The sequence below is a fragment of the Entelurus aequoreus genome, linkage group LG19 (assembly GCF_033978785.1).
Source record: "Entelurus aequoreus isolate RoL-2023_Sb linkage group LG19, RoL_Eaeq_v1.1, whole genome shotgun sequence".
Classification (NCBI taxonomy): domain Eukaryota; kingdom Metazoa; phylum Chordata; class Actinopteri; order Syngnathiformes; family Syngnathidae; genus Entelurus; species Entelurus aequoreus.
In genome coordinates this window covers 36,752,722-36,775,120 of record NC_084749.1, presented here as the reverse complement: position 1 = coordinate 36,775,120, position 22,399 = coordinate 36,752,722, and the positions used below count along the sequence as shown (strand labels likewise).

Below are 22,399 nucleotides of genomic sequence, written 5' to 3'. Positions count from 1 at the left end.
TAAATTTTTAATTACCGGAAAAACGTCATTTATTCATACATTTTAGGCAAAACTGCTTAGGCAGCGCATGCATACTAGAGCCGTTCGGCTCGAGTAAACATGGCGGCGACTACACAGACTTTGCTTTGAAAATGTTCCCTCCGAGTAAAAGGAGCCGATCGCTTCGTTTCACTTAATTTCAATCGCTTTTACTTCTGTGGAGTCTCGGTGTGTGCAACGCTGTTGGAGGAGAAAAATATTTGATGTTGCAGTCTCATTTTGAACGTGCAACTAGCGTCCGTCCGTCAGCTGCTCAGACTGAGAGTTACCATGCAGCAGGCGATGTGTTGGGAACGTTGGGACAACTTGTTAATGAAGTCTTTAGTTTGTTTACTTGGATGCTCACTCGTCCTTTAATTTAACTGCTAACTTTATCGGTGTTCAAATAACATCAATACTAGCTAAATGTTTTGTCATCTCATCGAATTATCGATGAGGCACAACGATTGTGCGTGAGAGGTATTACTCCAGTTTATATTTGTTGGCCAAACTGTTGGACTGAAGTACATGGTAGTTGGAGAAAAACAAAGCTTGTTTATTTATTTATTTACTTATTTATTATCTTCATTAGACAAACTGCTTCGTGTTTTATATTGATATCAAAAAATAAACACGTTTTTTTTTTACATTACTTGTGTTTTTTCAAGAAATTACTTTAAAAACCATTCATGTGACATAGCATTTTGTTAATGTTTTATGGTGTATAATTAATACCTATACGACAGATTTCTGGATCTGTCCTGATACAACATGTACATGTACATACATTAGTACACGTAAATTTACATAACTTAAAGAATACCTCTCTCTGTGAAAATGTAAAAATAGAGATAAAGGCATCATGTAATAAAAAAGCTGACACGCTGATACTATTAAAGAACAAAAACACAAATATTTGTCTTTAAAAGTATAGATAATGTTTATTCGGAACATTTTTTATTATATATTACAAATTACATGATGGCGTCGCGTTCACACACCAACACTGTTTTACCAAACATAATGAATAATCCTGATTAATAATCGTGATTTAAATAAATATTGATAAAAATAATCGTAATTATTTTGCCCATAATTTTGCAGTCCTATGCGTAAGGCTAGACCTCATAAATGAACACTATTTTTTTTATCTATATGGACAAAAAGTACAGTTAGGTCTTATGTCAAAAGAGTACCATCTTTCGAAATGTTCACATTTATTTTTATTTATTCATAGTATTATTTTGTTTCTGCCATATTACTTTGTTTATAATGCTTGTGTTGCTTTCATATGTATACATTCAACTTTCTACTTGAGGTACATATACATTTTGAATGTGTTTGTGTTATTTTTAAATAAAAGTTGGTCAATTAAAATTTTGAGCACATTTAAAATTACAGCGGTAATAATGATAACCGTGATAAGAAATGTTCATACCTTGACATCCCTAATTAGTGTGCTTCTATATTTAGTGACTATTTAGACTTCCTGCAGTTTTCATTTGGTTTTACTTATACAATACTGCAGGAGGATTATTTAAGGTGAGCAATAGTGTTGTGCTGCTTTTATGGGCATTTTTCATTTTCTAATGTTTCAGATTGCGTGCCATTAAAAGAGCTGACATGGGGGTGTCAGTTGGTATCATTTGGCAGTTATTAAGCAATGTAGCTGTTCCTTATTGGAAAAAAAAGTTGGTTTGACTTTACTTCAAAGTGTGTTTGGCTACTGCTTTACCAGCTCTACTTTTTATGAGCTTTCTTTGTTATTGTGTTTACTTGTGGAAACATTTAATCTGCAGCCAGAATCTTCAGTCCTTCAGGTCTGACAACAACTCAGTTGTATGTTCCATCCTGCCATCTGTGAGCTGAGGCTTACTGCTGTCTGACACTCCAAAGCATTTTTGTGAGAGTGTTGCCTGTTGTTCAGTCCTGCATAGACAGAACTCCATAAGCATAATGTTTCTATTCGTATTTTTTAGCAACACTCTGTGAAAACATAACCAGAAGACTTCAGTTCTTTTGCGAGCAATCTTAAAGGCTAACTATCACCCACTGATTCAAAGTTTACATTATTGGTCTTTGAACATAAACTGATTTGTATCACCAGAGTGTCATATTGAGTCTCTATGTCAGGACTATTCAACTGGCGGCCCGGGAGCCAAATCCGAGTTCAGTTCAAAACTTGGGAGACCAACATTTTTGCAGTAATTTCCCTAAAAATACTGGAGTGTACTGTTGTTTAGAGGAACTTGGACCACCGTTAACTAGGCATGTAACAATATTGTATATACCGCAGTATTGCGGTTTTAAAATCTTATTATGAATGCAGTGACGCGTGACTGTATCGAAACAAAAACTTTGTGAGTGCAGGTTTTTTCTGACACTTTTGCTTTGGCGGGTCTGAAAATAAACTGCATCGCCCAGAATTCTCTGCGCGGCACAGACCGCAATGTGGTGGCGTAGAGCGCCGTACAGGGGAAAGAAAGAGAAAGCAGGAAGTGAAGTCTGTAAAGTAATGTTAAAAAATAACCTGAAGTCTTGTCTAGCTGGCTACTGACATTACTATTCATGTTTAAATAACTTTTACTGCAAATGAACATCGGCTCCAAATATCGGTTATCGGTCTCATTGACTACTAATAATCTGTATTGGCCCTGAAAAAACATATTGGTCAATCTCTAGTAGACTAATAGAGAAGCAAGAAGTCCGGCCTCCCACTCCTTAGCTTTTGAGAAATGTTTCCCCCAAAACATTTTAGTTAAATATGTCTATTCTATGTGGTGCAGTTGTGGACGCAATCTATAGTTAAAAGTGTCTTGGCTGCCCTGCTTTCGTTTAATTATCCGAGCGTCAGCAACAATGGCTATTGTTTGTATGCAAATGTTGGGTAATTCCAAGCAATCCCACAGGAAACAATGCTTGATATAGACATTACCTAGTACCGACCCATATCAGTATTTCTAATAAGAACAGTGCTTTGACTGGCCCACATTGTCCTCATTAACATCAAAATGTGGTTGGCTTGCAACAGGCATGTCTTATTACATGATATTAGAATTTCAAAAGAAGTGAAATATTGCCTGCGTACATCTTGGCCATCTTCGACTCCACTGATTGTCCCCCTAGCCTGTGAATGTAAAACATATTTTAATTGCTTGCTTTCTATTCTTTCATTTGTTCTATGTAGGCTACGTTTTCTTCTGAGCTTCATGTTGTGGCCTGTGTGTGTACTCTTACTCAAGATTGAGTTTATACTGAGTGATTCTTTAAGTGTACTATATGAATTGGAACACACTCTTTTAATTGACGAATCAATCAATCATGCTCTTTGTCATTAATTATTTCGTAGAAAGCTATGCACACTAGTGACTCTGAAAGGGGGAAAAAAAAAATCATAGGAGTGCCTGCTCGAGACATCAGCGTTCATCCTGCACTTGGTAATGAATTCGCACACTGCTTTGTATCGTGCATCGACCTCAAATGTTTTTGTGGGTGACGAATGATGGACAAAAATTGGCACGCTCCAGAATAAAGACAAAGTCCCATAAGGAAACTAATTTGCTACAATTATCACTTAATAGGAATGTCAATCAACTCACAATTAAATTCCGATTCTCGGGTTGACTTGATTTGATATTATTTGGTATACATTATTATAATACAACCTTTTCAAAATAGGTTACAGGTTCCAAAAGCTCCTTTGCTGCTGACTTATGACATGTACTCGCAGCAAGTAAGCTTGAGATGGCCTAAAAAACATATTTTTAAATATTTCTACATCCCCTCCCCGCGCTCACACACTCCCTCTCTTTCTCTCATTGGAGTGGTGATCGCTGACTGCACGTCTCCGCTTGTCAGAACTTCCATTATTTGCCGTCAATTCCAGTTTTTGTCCTTCTTTCCTGGCGCTCCTTCCACCCATTTTGTGTGTTATCGCTACCACAGGAATGAAGTCAATGTTGATTACAAAACTAAATGTGGGATATAAATAATAATGGAAGTATAAGTGTTTGTATATATATATATATTATTGGTACAAATGTTTAACCAACATGTGTACAGGGATATTTCACAACTGTTTGTCTATGTCTTTATTGTGTATATATTTGAACAGCGTTTATGTTGAGTACAAGGTGTACCGTATTTTTCGGACTATAAGTCGCAGTTGTTTTCATAGTTTGGCCGGGGGTGCGACTTATACTCAGGAGCGACCTATGTGTGAAATTATTAACACGTTATCGTAAAATATCAAATAATATTATTTAGCTCATTCACGTAAGAGACTAGACGTATACGATTTCATCGGATTTAGCGATTAGGAGTGACAGATTGTTTGGTAAACGTATAGCATGTTCTATATGTTATAGTTATTTGAATGACTCTTACCATAATATGTTACGTTAACATACCAGGCACGTTCTCAGTTGGTTATTTATGTGTCATATAACGTACACTTATTCAGCCTGTTGTTCACTATTCTTTATTTATTTTAAATTGCCTTTCAAATGTCTATTCTTGGTGTTGGGTTTTATCAAATAAATTTCCCCAAAAAATGCGACTTATACTCCAGTGTGACTTATGCGTATATGTTTTTTCCTTCTTTATTATGCATTTTCGGCCGGTGCGACTTATACTCCGGAGCGACTTGTACTCCGGAGCGACTTATATTCCGAAAAATACGGTATTCATAACATGTTGTGTAAAGGAAATTTCATATTTCTATGAAGCTCAAGATCAGGGCCCAATGTCTCCTGGTTTTACTACATCTTGTATTTGAGATTGTTTATAGCGTTAGGCAAAATAAGTGCTCAACTTCAGCCTAAACCCTTTCTGTCTGTAAAATTGTCAATGTATGAATGTAAAACTGTTTGTTCATTTTGTTAAGCACTGACCGAATAAATAATAAACTAAACTAACTAACTAGACTAACTAAGTTGCACAACAAGCCTCTGTCCCCAACACTTGCAGCGTGGGCTCATTAAAGAGTGCAGCGAGTTTTTATGTTCCGTGTTTCAGTCAAATAACGCGACAGAGACGGATGGACATTAAGATGACAAAAAATATATATTTCTGCCAAAAATCCACACTTTGTGTAAATTGACAAATAGGGGACTGATATAATATGTGAAGAAGAGCAGGCAGCAGCTCATTTATGTAACATTGAGGAAGAAATTGTCAGCCAGCTTGAAAAATGTCTCACCTTTAAACTACATGAAGGATCCCAGAATTAGTTTTATTTAAATGTTTGCCGTGTTTAGAAATCATATATTTCATATCAGTCATACCATTTAGAAATCATTGACGTAAATTGTTTTACAAATTTTGAACAGGGAGTGAACTTATGTGTTAGTAATTGCTATGAAGTGGAAAATGGGTAGGATTAAATAAGCTCTGCTTTTTCCTACTCCTTTTCGGACATGTTGTAAAGAGAAATGAAAATATGTAAAATATGTGATGTATCATATTGAAACTCTATACATGTTCGAAATAAACTTCAACCAACCAATTTTTCAGAGTTCCTCACAGATACATTGTTCCTTCCCTACAATGTATTAAATCCATAAACTGCTATAAAATTGATTAGCTTGCAAGTTATTGTGATGTAGTAAAATCCCATAGTTTTACCAATGTTTAGGAGATTTCCCATATTTGGAAATGCAAATGTTGATGCTCCTCTTAGACGCATGTCAATAAAGGTGCTGTTTGCAACTTTCTCACACTAACATTTTTCAAAGCAAAAAAAAAATAATACAAGAACACCACCACCTAGCTTATGTTAGTTACTATTAGTGGTTTAACAGAACACATTTGTTTGACAATTGTCTATATTTTTCACAATTACAAAGTTTATGCAATAACATATTGTGATATATATTGTGATCGAGATATGAATTAAACCTACCTAAATTAAGATATATATTATATATATATATTTCTGGCCATATTGCACAGCACCACTGCAGTGTAATGGCAAGGTGTCCCAATACTTTTGTCCACACCGTGTCCCTTTTGTCATATGTTACATCCAAACATGGCCATTGTATTCAAAGATTATAAATAAATCCGGTCATTAGCATACAATACAAGTATTAACATACACTATTTATGTGTCTTAAAGGGAGCAGCCCATCTACAGTGCCCGAGCTCATGTGTTCCAGATTGACCCGGCTACCAAACGCAACTGGCTGCCGGCAAGCAAGCATGCCGCCACGGTGTCCTTCTTCTACGATGCCAACCGCAGTGTCTACCGCATCATCAGCGTGGGCGGGACTAAAGTGAGTGACATCCCAGTACACACTTTATAATCCATATACAGTGCATCCGTAAAGTATTCACAGCTCTTCACTTTTTCCACATTTTGTTATGTTACAGCCTTATTCCAAAGTGGAATACATAAATTTTTGGTTTCAAAATAATTGTACACACAATACCCCATAATGGCAATGTAAAAAAGATTGTTTCTTTTTTTAATTTAGCAAATCTATTAAAAACCCCTAAATAATCACATAAACGTAAGTATTCACAGCCTTTTCTCAATACTTTGTTGATGCACCTATGGCAGAAATTACCGTCTCAGGTCTTTTTGAATACGATGCCACAAGCTTGGCACACCTATCTTTGGGCAGTTTCGCCCACTCCTCGTTGCAGCACCGGTCAAGCTCCATTATGTTGAATAAGAAGCTTTGGTTTTTATCCAGAATGTGTCCATGCTGACTAGTTTCCCAGTTCCTGCCGCTGAAAACCATCCCCACAGCATAGGTTCCATTCTAGAGGCTAACCTTTCCTGTGATAAAATGGCAACCAAGGTAATCAAAAAGGTTAACCAACGAACGAGATTTCTCTACAGAATTTCCTCTCTGGTCAACAAAAGCACCTTGAGGATTCTGGCGGGAACTCTCGTTCAACCCTTTTTCGATTACGCATGCACCTCCTGGTACCCTAGCACCTCCAAAACCCTCAAATCTAAACTCCAAACATCTCAGAACAAGCTAGTCAGGTTACTTCTAGACCTCCACCCCAGATCCCACCTCACTCCTACCCACTTCTCTAAAGTGGGCTGGCTCAAGGTGGAGGACAGAGTTAAACAACTTGCACTGAGCCTAGTCTATAAAATCCGCTACACCTCCCTGATACCGAAGTACATGTCAAACTACTTCCTTAACGTAAATGACCGCCATAACCACAACACCAGGGGGTGCTCCACTAACCACGTTAAACCCAGATTCCGAACTAACAAAGGTCTTAACTCATTCTCTTTCTATGCCACATCAATGTGGAATGCGCTCCCAACAGGTATAAAAGAAAGGGCATCTCTATCCTCCTTCAAAACCGCAATAAAAGTTCACCTCCAGGCAGCTACAACCCTAAACTAACACCCTCCCCGGATTGCTAATAATCAAATGTAAACAATCAAATGCAGATACTTTTTCTTTTTCCTATGCCTTCTGATCTCTCTCTCTCTCTCTCTCTCTCTCTCTCTCTCTATGTCCACTACTTGATGTCCATATCCCCCCCCCCCCCCTCCCTCCACACCCCTGATTGTAAATAATGTAAATAATTCAATGTGATTATCTTGTGTGATGACTGTATTATGATGATAGTATATATGATAGTATATATCTGTATCATGAATCAATTTAAGTGGACCCCGACTTAAACAAGTTGAAAAACTTATTCGGGTGTTACCATTTACTGGTCAATTGTACGGAATATGTACTTCACTGTGCAACCTACTAATAAAAGTCTCAATCAATCAATCAATCAATGATGCTGCCACCACCATACCTCACTCTAGGGATGGTATTGGCTTGGTTTCCTCCAAACATGATACCTGGCATTCACGCCAAAGAGTTCAATCTTTGTCTCATCAGACTACAGAATTTTGTTTCTCATAGTCTGAGTCTTTTAGGTGCATGTTGGCAAACTTTTTAGTAAAAATTGGCTTCGGTCCGGCCACTCTACCATAAAGGCCTGATTGGTGGATTGCTGCAGAGATAGTTGTCCTTCTGGAAGATTCTCCTCTCTCCACAGAGGAATGCTGTAGCTCTGACAGAGTGACCATTGGGTTTTTGGTCACCTCCCTGACTATTTTAAGATGAATACAGCAATGTACCGAGACGTCCTTGATGAAACCAACAAGGGTTGGGAATTGATAAGATTCCACTTTCGATTCTGCTTAACAATTCGGTTCTTTATCGGTTCTTATTTGGAAAAAAAAAAACTATATGATGGATAATGTTTAGTTTAGAGGTAACATGACCTTACAAACCCAACAGTGAGGTGGGTCTTAAGAGGCACATGGCACAGAAAAAAACTTTTCAAAATAGATTTAAATTAAACAAATTCTGTAGAATTTAACAAAATAAAACAAGTGCAAATTACACAAGAATGTAACATTTAAAACATTTTTAAGAATCTTTGTCATCTACCTAGAGAATATACCTTGTGTAAGTGGCCCACGCAGCCGATGTATTTTGTAACCATGTTCCTGGGTTGTGAAGTGGCCAATAGAGCCGAATGTTATTTTGAATCCATGTTCCCGGGTTGTGAAGTGGCCAATAGAGCCGAATGTTATTTTGAATCCATGTTCCCAGATGGGTGCAACCCGGTAGTGTAAAGGGAAATGGATAAATAGTGATGTCACATGCCAGTTTGACAGGTCACTTCGTCATAGCATCAACATGCAGCTGGCTCATAACCAGTGTTCTGAAAATTACCTTAAGAAGTAATTAATTATAGTTACTTGTGATTTTACCAAAAGTAATTGAATTACTAACGGGATTACTCTTTAATACATTTAATTAATTACTAGGGAAAGTAATTAATACGTTACTATAAAAAAAAGTTCAAATATCTGGCATTTGCAGTATAGAGCAGTGTGTGTCTGGGCTTTTTAAAAGGTGGGGCCTGTTGCTAAGTGACGGGAGACGTCATCGAGGGCTTCAATGGAGCTGTGTTGTGCTTCTCACCAGTGCTTTGGCAAACAAGTGGTGACCCAGATTGTGGAATTTTTCAAACTCAAATTGTGTATGTTAAATTGAATGACAGTTTGAATTTGAGGTCCTGTAAAATAATGTGTACCAACACATAAAACAAGTTTAATGATTATTTCAATGACAAAATGTTTTTCTCTGGGGGCGGCATGGCGCGGTTGGGAGAGTGGCTGTGCCAGCAACCTGAGGTTTCCTGGTTCAATCCCCACCTTCTACCAACTTCGTCACGTCCGTTGTGTCCTTGAGCAAGACACTTCACCCTTGCTCCTGATGGGTCGTGGTTAGGGCCTTGCATGGCAGCTCCCGCCATCAGTGTGTGAATAGGTGGATGTGGAAATAGTGTCAAAGCGCTTTGAGTACCTTGAAGGTAGAAAAGCGCTATACAAGTATAACCCATTTACCATTTAGCCCCAACAAACAAAAAGAACACAAAGTGTCTGTCTGCAGAGTTTTTGTTTAGTACATGCTATATCAGAGGAGTGGAATCTTTGCAGACACTTAAACAAAAAGTCTGATTAAAAATATTTAGATGTAAAAATGCCTTCTTTAATTAAATTAGTGGGTGCGGTAACTTCTAACAGACATTTCTGCCATGTTTGATTGAGAAAACATGCTAACTAGAGATGTCCGATAATATCGGACTGCCGATATTATCGGCCGATAAATGCTTTAAAATGTAATAACGGAAATTATCGGTATTGGTTTCAAAAAGTACAATTTATGACTTTATAAAACGCTGCTGTACGGAGTGGTACACGGACGTAGGGAGCAGTACAGAGCAGTTGCGTCTCCCAGTCAGCAGCCCCTCTCCTCTCCCACACACAACACAGGAGTTGCAGCACGACTGCAGCTTGAGAGGTTTACTGGCGACGCTTGATGACCTCATCAAACCGCCGCGAGCAGAGCATAACAACAACAAGAATGTGTTGTTGCCGGTGCTGTAGCCGTGGCTAACAAGCGAGCTCGCCCGGTGACTGACTAACGACACCATGTCTATGGTTTGGGATTATTTTAAAGTGTCTCTGACGGATAAAAAACTGGCAATTTGCAATTGACTGCAAAATGTTGGTTATGCAAGGAGGAACCAAGACGTCTTCCTTTAATACGATCAATTTGATCTCCCACCTCTTCAAGAATCATAAGGAGATACACGATGAATACAAGCGGAAGATGGATGAAAAGCAAACACCGAAAAAAAGTAGTACCACACAAGTTGTCGCTTAAAGACTCCGCCGAGATAAAACAAAAATACAACAAAAACCATCCCAAGGCGAAAGCCCACGTTGTGGTCAGGGACAACGCACGCAGTATGTCAAAAGCTACGGTGGAGTTTGGTGTGGCTAGTCTGCCAGTCTGCTAGTCTGGCAAGCGATTCCAAGTAATTAATACCATTAGTTTCACGATTTCCATCCGTAAAACTAACGCTTCCCATCCAATCTGATGGAGCTTGAGAGGTGCTGCAAACAGGAATGGGCAAAGAGGAATAGGCGAAACTGCCCAAAAACAGATGTGCCAAGCTTGTGAACTGTTATTCCTGCCAAAGGTACATCAACAAAGTATTGAGCAAAGGCTGTGAATACTTATGTGATTTTTAATTTTTTTATTATAAATACATTTGAAAAAAAAACAACCTTGTCACATTGTCATTATGGGTATTTTGTGTAGAATTTTTGAGGACAAAAATTAATTTATTCCATTTTGGAATAAGGCTGTAACATAACAAAATGTGGAAATAGTGAAGCGCTGTGAATACTTACCGGATGCACTGTAGGTACCTTTTTTACAAACCCTACAGTATTTATCCAGGGATCCCACGTGTAAACGGATCTTGGTCCTTGTCATGAATTATTTCATAAAGAGTTATGCACACTAGAGACTGGGGAAGGGGTAAAAAATTAAACGAGCGCCTACAACAGACGCCAGAGAATTCACCCTGCACTTGGTAATTAAGTCGCACACTGCTTTGTATCGCGCATGAATATCTTAGTTTTACTGAGTTTATGTTTGCATCACCTGCAGCTGATTCGCAGCACTTGAGAATTGCCAGCACTTTCACATTGCTTTGTCACTACCACTTCCCTGAGAAGCTTTTAAGGACAGATTAAAACAACTGGCATTTTGCTGAAATAATCTCCTCTCATGAGAGGGTTCATTTGACCAAGTTGACGAACAACATCTTGTACAAGCTTTTTCACTTAGCTCTGATGTTTGTCGGAGGTGACATCTGTTCTGTTCTGTTTCCACAAGAACATCCTGATCCTGGTAAAACTGCATAAACTACTGTTGCAAATGTTTCTTAAGAATGAGTATTACTTGCTTATTAATGCTGCTATGCTATTAATGCGTAAGGAAAAGCATACTAAAGAAAATTGTGTTATTATAGCACCACAGTCATGGAAGTATTTTTTTAGGTGATTAAGGCAACAGCAATTTAGCACTAAGATTTTGTCGTCACAAGGCGTTATTCATGTTCCTCCGCAGTGTGACTGTGTCAATGAAAACCCTTTGAGAGCAAGGTTGTTGAGTACAAAGCAGCTTGATAAATGAGCATGGAAACTTCCCTGCTAATTTTATCGCACTGCAGATATTGTAGGGGATGATTTATTTGAATAATAAAGACTTTTGTGTCTGTAAAAAAATATAAAGTCTTTCGGAATTTATATATTATTAAACTCCAGCTTTGTTATTCTGCTCCATCTACATCAGGGGTCGGCAACCCAAAATGTTGAAAGAGCCATATTGGACCAAAAATACAAAAACAAATCTGTCTGGAGCCGCAACAAATTAGAAGCCATATTACATACAGATAGTGTGTCGACATAAATTGAATTGAGATGACTTAAAGGAAACTAAATGAGCTCAAATATAGCTACAAATGAGGCATAATGATGCAATATGTACATATAGCTAGCCTAAATAGCATGTTAGCATCGATTAGCTTGCAGTCATGCAGTGACCGAACATGTCTGATTAGCACACCACACAAGTCAATAACATCAACAAAACTCACCTTTGTGCATTCATGCACAACGTTAAAGGTTTGGTGGACAAAATGAGACAGAAAAAGAAGTGGCATAAAACACGTCCTAGAAAGTCGGAGAAAGTTATACTTGTAAACAAACTAAGGTGAGTTCAAGGACCGCCAAAATTAGTAGGACAAAACGGCGCTCGCCAAATACTCGAATCAGTGAAGCATGTTTAATATAAACAGTGTGATTTATAACAATTAGGGAGGTTTGTGTCATGTTTGTCCTCCTACAGAAACCATACTAAAACAAAAAATATATTTTTTTCCCCTCATCTTTTTCCATTTTTCATACATTTTTGAAAAAGCTCCAGAGAGCCACTAGGGCGGCGCTAAAGAGCCGCATGCGGCTCTAGAGCCGCGGGTTGCCGACCCCTGATCTACATGGAGTACTGCAGAATCAGTTGGCACTTCAGCAAGACTTGTTATGATTAGTGCTTTAAATGATTAACATTTCTAATTGATTAACTGGAGGGTTGCTGTGGATTATTTTTGATTCAACACTATTGAGTCATTCCTTTTTAACCTACATGTATAATAGTGTTTCTTTTTGCATAAGCAACAATACTCAGAAAGAAGGCAATATACTGTACATGCACGTTACGTGTTTATTAAATAGCTTTCACTAGGGATGGGTACCAAATTTGCACCGACTGAATTTCGTCAGTACTACCAGGTATTCATGTAAAATCAAACAGTGCCATATTTTGATACCTTTGTGGCACATGACGCCACGTCCGCTTATTCACTTGGCATGCACACAATCACTCAGAGCGGACTAGGCAAACTGCTTCTAGGTTAGGGCTGCACGATTTTGAGAAAAACCCTAATTGCGATTTTTCTCTCCAAAATTGCGATTCGATTTGCGATTTTTATATTTTACACATAAAAATTCATAAAACTGAACATAACGAGTTAAGGAACGCATTACTTTTAGACTGTCTATCAACATATTCTTAGTCTCAAGGTGCCACACATTAGAACAATATGCAATGATTTATTCTCACAAATATTTGGCTTTATGCAGACAGATTCAGAGTGTTTGTCTACATCATGAAATCACCAATAACAACTATACAGTATGACAATGTATTAATTATACTATACAATAATAATAATGAAAGTAACCATTTAAAAGCATACAAACTTGTATTTCTCATTATTGTAGAATTGTTTACCATTGTACTGTAATTGGAAGGTAAACCATTTTAGTTATCTTAAATAAACAAAAAATAAAATGGACTGTCATTTCTGTAAGCAAAAATTTAACATAAATATTGAACTAAAAAACTACTTTGGGTTATCCTTTATTGTTGCCATCTCGTGATTATGACAGTCTTGCTCGTTCGTCCGTGTTGATAGGCTCATATTGCCCATACGGGTTAAACCTGAAATATTCTCATATCTGGACATTTGGCTTTCTACTAATATTTTGTCCTCTTTATTTGTGTTACTTTGTGGAACTTCTCACTAGTGAGTCACGAGTAGGGAGGCAATGTCTGTGAATCTTGTGTGTAAGTGAGCGGTCTTCCAAGACAGAGATTGTGAATGACTGAAAAGAGGGCTCACTCTTTCCAGTGAATCATACTGTTAAAATACATGCGCTCAAGTGCTGAGAGCAATGCAGAAAGTGAGCCCTCTTTCTCCCTGTTTGAGGCAAAAAAGAAAACAAATACACACGGACATAGCATTTTATCGATTACAGCAAACTATTTTGACTTCATTTTCATTTATTGTTCGATTGATTGACTTATTGACTTTCGGCCCAGGCCTTGTCACCATTAAAACTTTGTCCAGGGAACAGGTGGTGTTTGTTATTAGCTAGCGTACTGCAGCGCACACACACTTTTAATTGGCCAGAAGGCAAAGGACGCAAAGATGTCTGTCACTCAAATGCCGGTGATGGCGGAGAAAAAAAAAACCTCCACCCCTTGCGGTTATTTGTTGCACTAATTATTGGATTGGATTTATATAGAGCTTTTCTATACACTAGACACTCAAAGTGCACACAGAGAAGTGAGAACCCATCATTCCTTCACTCCACATTCTCACGTTGGTACTGGTAAGCTACATTTGTAGCCACAGCTGCCCTGGGGTAGACTGACGAAAGCGTGACTGTCAATTTGCGCCTACGTCCCCTCCGACCACCAGACATTCACACACCAGTGTGGGTGGCACTGGGAGCAAGGGTGAAGTGTCTTGCCCAAGGACACAATGGCAGTGACTTGGATGGCAGAGGCGGGGATTGAGCCTGCAACCCTCAAGTTGCTGGCACGACCACTCTACCAATTGCGCCACGCCGTAACCCCTCAATGTCGATTTGATGTTGATCAATCTAGGTAATTTTCAAATTTTCCATGCCCACAAAGCAAGTAGAAAACATTCAAATGTGCAGTAACGCTCCACTTTTCAAAATGCACTAGCTCGATGCTATTGGATTTACCGTAGAAATGCTGCTGATTATCATTAGCAATTTTACACGGTGATTTCAACACCTTCAAATTTGGTAATGACCACTAGAACTAAGATGCATGTTACAATCTAACAACTGGTGTGTAATATGTACAATACTTGCAGTATAAACACTTTGTATAGAGCAACAAAATACTAGATTTAGCTTAATGACAAAGATTACTATCTAGCTAGGCAGCACACTGTAGCCTTTAGACATTAGCTTCATAGTTTGCTTACTTAGCAGGTGTTTCAAGTGGCCGTTTTGACATATTTTAGGTTGGGTGAGTGTTTCGGGGACAAATGAACATGGACAAAATTCAAACACTTGCACAAATAGACATTGGTGCACATGAATTTCCAAGACAAACGTCCCCATGATTATCATTAGATTGCGTTTTTATTGGCCAATTCCGTGACTCTGTCAGCGAATCCGTTAACGCATAAGGCCTTACAAACAGCCCGAATTGCGATGCCAGACACTTCTAAAGGATTTAAAGTTATTCTGCACTACAGATGGGTTAATGGCGTTAAATCTTTTCATCAGGTTAATAATGGTTATTAATCGGCGTTAACACACTCATTTTGACTGCTCAATTTATGATTAATGTGAAAATTCAAGCACTTGTACAAATAGACATTGGTGCAAATGTTATCCTCAGCTTCAGTTTATATAAAAGCTCATCTCAGCTAAAGGGTGCAGGAGACTCCTACTTTATCCGTGCACTTTAGAGGTTTTGTTGTTTTCGTTGTTATTACTTTCATTTTCCTAGAAACAAAACAAGTTTTAGTTTAGCTAGCAGAAAAACATGCAGCGGATGACAAAGCGTCTCTGCTGTCTGTACACTGACAGAACTGTCAGTCCATGAACCAAAACCACCTTGGCTGTACTGTGGTTCCTTTTAAGGCATGACTAGCTTTGAGCTGCCACCCTGCGTTGTGACACGTGAAGTTTCAGTCTTACAGATTCGGTAGTGTGGACAAAAAGGCAAAACTGTCTGCAGACAAAAAGATACTTGTAAAAAAAAGAAAATAAGAATGACAGCATAACCATAGACAAGCATGACGTTCTGTTCAAGTCAAACAGCAAAATACCCCCAGGAAAGAGATAAAATGAATGAATCTATGCTACATATTTTTTTACTTTCCTTATGTGTTGTTCTTTTATTCCCTATGGCGATAGGCTATCATCAACAGCACCATCACCCCGAACATGACTTTCACCAAAACCTCCCAGAAGTTTGGCCAATGGGCTGACAGTCGGGCCAACACGGTTTACGGCCTCGGCTTCTCTACAGAGCAGCAGCTTCAGCAGGTAAACATAACAGTAAAAAGTAGCTGGATTCATCAGATAATAAAATAGATGAGAAAAAGTCTGTGGTATGAACGTCAGTCATAATTTAAAGAGCTGTTTGCAACACGGATGCCTAGAGGGCGCTAACTTTCCTAATTTGTTTTAAGCATTATGTTGATGGTAGGTAATGAGGTTATAAGGATCTACATTTTTTGTTTACACTAATTCAAGGGTGAGCGCTTTAGGAGCCATTTTTAAAGAGTATTTTATGAGATACAGCTCGGTGGAACAGGGGTTAGTGCATGTGCGTCACAATACGAAGGTCCTGAGTAGTCCTGAGTTCAATCCCGGGCTCGGGATCTTTCTGTGTAGAGTTTGCATGTTCTCCCCGTGACTGCGTGGGTTCCCTCCGGGTACTCTGGCTTCCTCCCACCGCCAAAAACATGCACCTGGGGATAGGTTGATTGGCAGCACTAAATAGGCCCTAGTGTGTGAATGTGAGTGTGAATGTTGTCTGTCTATCTGTGTTGGCCCTGCGATGAGGTGGCAACTTGTCCAGGGTGTACCCCGCCTTCTGCCCGAATGCAGCTGAGATAGGCTCCAGCACCCCCCACGACCCCAAAAGGGACAAGCGGTAGAAAATGGATGAATGGATGGATGTATGTGATGTACACCTGTATGTATTCTGGGGTGTTAAAAAGAACAACAATGTACAACGAACTGTGTCAGACAAAACGTGATAAGATCCGAACAATGGATTTTGTGAACCAGATGGGGATCTGTTATGCTATATGATTTTGTTAAAAATGAGCCATAATAGATAAGAATTGAAGCATAAAAATAAATGTTTTTTTTTACTGGCTCATTGTTATTCCTACAAAGCTGCTGCGATAAGGGATACATTTGAGGGCTAAGCAACTGTTTCTGCAAGTGTGTTTATTTTTGCAACAGTGACTTTGGAAGAATTGCAGACAGGTCACAGCTGTTTCTCCTCTTGGCCCCCCTCTAGTTTGCTGAACAGTTTAGGGAGGTGAAGGAGGCAGCTCGTCTGGCCAGAGAGAAGTCCCAGGAGAGGTACGAACTGGCCAACCCTGCTCTCAACATCGCTGCCCCACAGGTGAAGCACTAAAGCCTTTGCACACCAATGTTTTCATTACGTTGTAGCTTTTCCATCGTAGCAGAGGTTCTGAGCATAAGTAAATGCCAAGGTCTGTGTGTAATTATTTTTATTTTTTTAATTGTTCATCTTTTGATGACTTATTCTGTTGTCAGGGAAACCTGGCAAAGGTGTATGATTTGCAATGGTGTGGGATGGATGTCTGTAATTAGCAAGGATTAATCTTTTTTTATTATTCTATATTTAAAAATATTAACATCTTATAATACTGTCCATCCAGCCATCCACCCGTAAATGCAGCAATTGATTGATTGGTTATAGGGGCACCTCGTTTGCCAGAGAATAAGAAGAAAAAGCAGGAGGGATTAGTGTTGCCAATTTAGCTACTTTGCCACTGTATTTTGCAAGAAATCAGATCCTTCTAGTTACTCTTTTTTCCCCCCAAAGGGATTAGCCACAAATAAAGCTGTTATAACAACTATTATCTAATTATATAATCGGTTTATGAAACTGGAATCTATTTAGTTGCTCTACTTTATCCGCTTTTACTTTCAGCTTGACATAGCTTTAGGCATGTGCTAACTAACAACAAAGATGACTAATTAATTTACACTTTGGCTAAAATTAAAATTAAAACGTGGAAACGAACACAAGCACTCCAATTATAGACCAATATAACTGCTTCCACAGTTCTCAAAGATCTTAGAGAAATTGTTTGCTGCTAGGTTAAATACATTTATTAAAAGTTATGATAAATAACTTATGAGTTCCATCCAAATCCTCGATGGCAACAGCAATACCTGTTTTAGCGGAAGTAATTTCAACTGCAATAGGTAGAAAACTATATTTAGTAAGTATTTTTGTAGATCAAACCATCTTTTAATTCTGATGAATTTGTTTTCAACCTCCTCTAGCACATCTGTAATATTTTGTCATTAATAAAAAAAAAAAAAGTTTTCTGTCGTCTGCAAATAAAATACACTTTGGAAACTAGAGTAATATCGTTGACATACATGAGAAACAGTATAGGTCCAAGGACCGGTCCTTGTGGTACTCCACAACTAATATTATGTAAGGCAGATTTCATATTGCTTACTTCCACACACTGTGTTCTGTCTTTCAAGTAACTTCTAACCCAGTCATGAGCCACTCCTCTTATTCCATATTTGTACAATTTGTCCAATAATGATATTTTATGATCAAGGGTATCAAACGTTTTTTGAAGATCTACAAAAATACTATATAGTTTTTTATCTATTGCAGTTGAAATTTATTCCGCTAAATCAATTATTGCTGTTGCCATTGAGGATTTGGACGGAACCCATAAGTTATTTATTATAACTTTTAATAAATGTATTTAACCTAGCAGCAAACAATTTCTCTAAGATCTTTGAGAACTGTGGTAGCAGTTATATTGGTCTATAATTAGAGTGCTCGTGTTCGTTTCCACGTTTGTAAAGTGGTAATATTTTTGCAATTTTCATATGATCTGGGAATACACCTTTCATGAATGGAAAATTAATGCTTTTTATGAACGACATGTTCATGTCTACATAGTCGCTTGAAGTCTTATTTGGACACTGCTTCACCATCCATCCATCCATTTTCTACCGCTTATTCCCTTCGGGGTCGCGGGGGGCGCTGGAGCCTATCTCAGCTACAATCGGGCGGAAGGCGGAGTACACCCTGGACAAGTCGCCACCTCATCGCAGGACTAACACAGATAGACAGACAACATTCACTCTCACATTCACACACTAGGGCCAATTTAGTGCTGCCAATCAACCTATCCCCAGGTGCATGTTTTTGGAGGTGGGAGGAAGCCGGAGTACCCGGAGGGAACCCACGCAGTCACGAGGAGAACATGCAAACTCCACACAGGAAGATCCCGAGGCCGGGATTGAACTCACGACTATTCAGGACCTTCGTATTGTGAGGCAGACGCACTAACCCCTCTGCCACACAATTTTTCTTATTTTCGATTTGGCCCACTTTATCAAGAAAAATACTTTTTGTATTGTCTATCATAGTTTGTACAGTTTTATTATTAACTTCAGAATCAGGAGGATTCTATGTTTCTCCATCTGGCTGCTCCACTAGTTCCTTATTGGTTAACTCCATTAAAAGAGTTCATGCTTGGAATGCATTAAGACCTCTCCACTTTGGAGAGATGGAGTAGCCAAAGGTGTTAGGAGGGTTGGAACTAAGCGTGAACTGAGTGAAAGTAGATTAGAGAGGAGTTGAATCATCCATAATTGAAGGCAGTACCGCTGCTGTTTGGAGGAGAATAGCCAGATTCTTTCTTGCACTCGACAAGTTTGAGGTTTGTTTGGAGAAGTAAAAGTTTGTCAGAGCTTCCTTTTGTTCCAAAAAACGCAATGCTACAAAACATATAGCACACATTGCTGCAGTCTATTGAAACATTGAATACATTCATTATGAATATTGCAGCTGCAATTGTAGTCTTGTTATCCATTAAATCTACCTAAGTTTAGTAAGTAAGTCAATTTTATTTATAAAGCGCTTTTCACAGATAAAATCACAAAGCGCTGTACAAAACATAGGTGAAGTAAAACTACAATTCAATTAACACAACAGGGGCAACATCATAAAAAGGATACAAAGTGGATTAAAAATTATAGTAAAAGGTGCATTAACGAAAAGCTTTACCGAAAAGAGAAGTTTTCAAATGTTTCTTAAAAGTTTCAACACAGTCAAGATCACGGAGGGACCGGTGCAAATTGTTCCAGAGTCTGGAGGCTATAGCCTGGAATGCCAGGTCTCCACAGGTTTTAAAACAAGTTTTTGGGATCTTTAGAAGACCCTGGCCTGAAGACCAGAGGCTGCGCCCTGAAGAGTAGGGGCATAGCAAGTCAGTGATGTACTGAGGGGCCCCACCATGCAACACACGGAATGTCAGGACTAAAATCTTAAACTCAATGTGGACTTTAACTGAATTTAACAATTCTGGTAGCCGCATTTTGTAGAGTCTGAAGTCTCTTTAGCATTGACTTGCTGAAGAGAGTGATAAGAGAATTGCAATAGTCAATGCGGGGCGAAATGAACGCGTGAATGATCATTATGAGATCCAATTTTGACAACATATTTTTGACTTAAGAAATATTTATGAGATGATAAAAACAGTTTTTGGTCAGTTGAAGACAGTGACCCTCCAAAGACATGGCCTGATCAAACACAATCCCAAGGTTTCCCAGGCTGCTTTTAACAGATGCACCCAGAGCACCAAGGGAGTTCTTGATCAGGGGGGTCTTTTTATCGGGGGAAATTATCAGAGTTTCCGTTTTGTTTGAATTTATCTGGAGGAAATTTGAGGACAAACAGTTTTTAATACAGGATACGCACTCCAAGAACTCAGATAAAAAAAGTTGAAACTCTGAGTCATTGAAGGAGCATAACAGTTGAATATCATCTGCATAGAAATGATAAGAAACGTTTTTAAAACTACTGATCAACCTCCCAAGCGGCATCAGATACAACAAAAATAAAACAGGCCCCATAACAGAACCCTGGGCCACACCACATGACAGGTTGGACACATAGGACATTACATCATTAAAAGCAACATTAAAAGTTCTTCCATTTATATAAGAAGTAAACCACTGGAGAACTGCACCAGAAAACCCCATCTCAGATTTGAGGCCATCTATCAATATATCTATATATCTAATATATCCACAGTATCAAAGGCAGATGTCAAATCGAGTAAAACCAGAACTGTGTAGTGCCCAAAGTCAGCGGCCATCATCACATCACTGGAAACTTTCAAAAGAACAGTTTCGGAAGAGTGAAATTACCTAAAGCCAGATTAGTATTTATCGTAAAAATCATGCTGTTCCAAAAATTAGGTTAGCTACTAAGCTACCACTTTTTTAAATGATTTTTGACATGAAGGAAGTTTTGATATTGGCCGGTAGTGATTAAACCAGCTATTTATTCAACCTGCCAGTACATTAAAGATTAAAGATTAAAGTACCAATGATTGTCACACACACACTAGATGTGGTGAAATTTGTCCTCTGCATTTGTCCCATCCCCTTGGGGAGCAGTGGGCAGCAGCGGCGCCGCGCCCGGGAATCATTTTGGTGATTTAACCCCCAACTCCAACCCTTTGTTGCTGAGTGCCAAGCAGGGAGGTTATGGGTCCCATTTTTATAGTCTTTGGTATGACTCGGCTGGGATTTGAACTCCAACCGACCACATGCTTAATTAAATAAAATCTTATGAGCCAGAGATCTATTTATAATAAGTTGTTATTGTGCTTGTACTCTGCAGTGATGTAGAACAACAATTTAACTACAAAAAGAGAGTCCAAATATTAAGAACTGTAATGTTTGGGCTCTCCTATTTGGTGCTGTCAAATAATTAATTGTCTAAATCAGATTAATCAAATTTTTGAATTTTGATTATTCAGACAAGGTAAACGCAAAAATAGTTTTTGTGAATGTGGCCATCTTGATTTCCGACCTCATAACTGGAACACTCACAACATCGGCTGTGACGTCGTTACCAGCTCCAACTTCCGATGGAACGCATTGAATATAGATCCATATATGCCAAACTATCTGAACAAAACATCCTCAAATTTGCTTTGTGTTGGAGCTAACAAAGCAAAGTAGTGTTATATGCTGTTATATTATTTGTCACTAATATCATAAAAATTATTGAGCCAAATGAAACCTTTTTAAGGGCTTTAGCACATTCAAAAACTTACCATATCTTCTAACAAATTATTTTGTACGCACGTTCATCAAGACAGGATGCTTGAAAACCATCGTAGGCCACATACCAGGTGGTCGGCCATTTTGGTTTTCAGATACTAATTTTGGGGGAATTAGTCCCATTTTTTATTCGCTTTTTTTGGTCTAATTTTCTAATTCTGGATGTCTTTATTTTGCTTGTAGAATTTGTAGTGGGCCACACTTTGAACACCCCTGATGAATAGTCTCCAGTTAACCTAACATGCATGTTTTTGGAATGTGGGCGGACACACACACTCATAGGAGGAAACATGATTCAAACTCCACACAGGGATGTTCAACAGATTCAAAACCTGATTTCCAGATAGTGGACCTGATGTGACAACTACTACACCACCAAGCAGTCCACTCTGGAAATGTAACAATATTTTCGCAATTGCTGTTGGGGTTGAATTAGAGTTAGCTCATAATGCTGTTCTGCTCAGCTAGAATCGCTGCGTAGTCACTTTGCCACGCGTGACACTCATTTTTCAGAGAAAGACAAGGCTTGATTGTGACAAAACAGAACATCAATACTAAGGTGGTTGTTTTGGACACATCAACTCTTTTGTAACACATGTAGCATGAGTGATACATGAAATTCTTGCCCGAGCCAAGAGCTATGGGGGCAGCACAGAAAAACCTGCTACTCAATTGGTGTTGGAGAGACTTATCACCATGGAAACCGGGAACCCAGGGTGCAAGGTCACCCACATGGACACAGACATATCAGCATGTATTGAT

The 22,399-nt window shown here is 38.6% G+C and overlaps 1 protein-coding gene across 2 annotated transcripts in view; it reads left to right on the top strand.

Annotated features, from left to right (window-relative positions):
* homer3b (homer scaffold protein 3b) overlaps window positions 1–22,399 on the top strand; it is a 109,664-nt gene that overhangs the window by 39,898 nt on the left and 47,367 nt on the right. For both annotated transcript variants that reach the window (XM_062028434.1, XM_062028433.1), the window contains 3 exons: window positions 6,137–6,293; window positions 15,671–15,802; window positions 16,791–16,898. In XM_062028434.1, coding sequence (XP_061884418.1) covers window positions 6,137–6,293; window positions 15,671–15,802; window positions 16,791–16,898 — 397 coding nt within the window. The remainder of the gene's footprint in view (window positions 1–6,136; window positions 6,294–15,670; window positions 15,803–16,790; window positions 16,899–22,399) is intronic.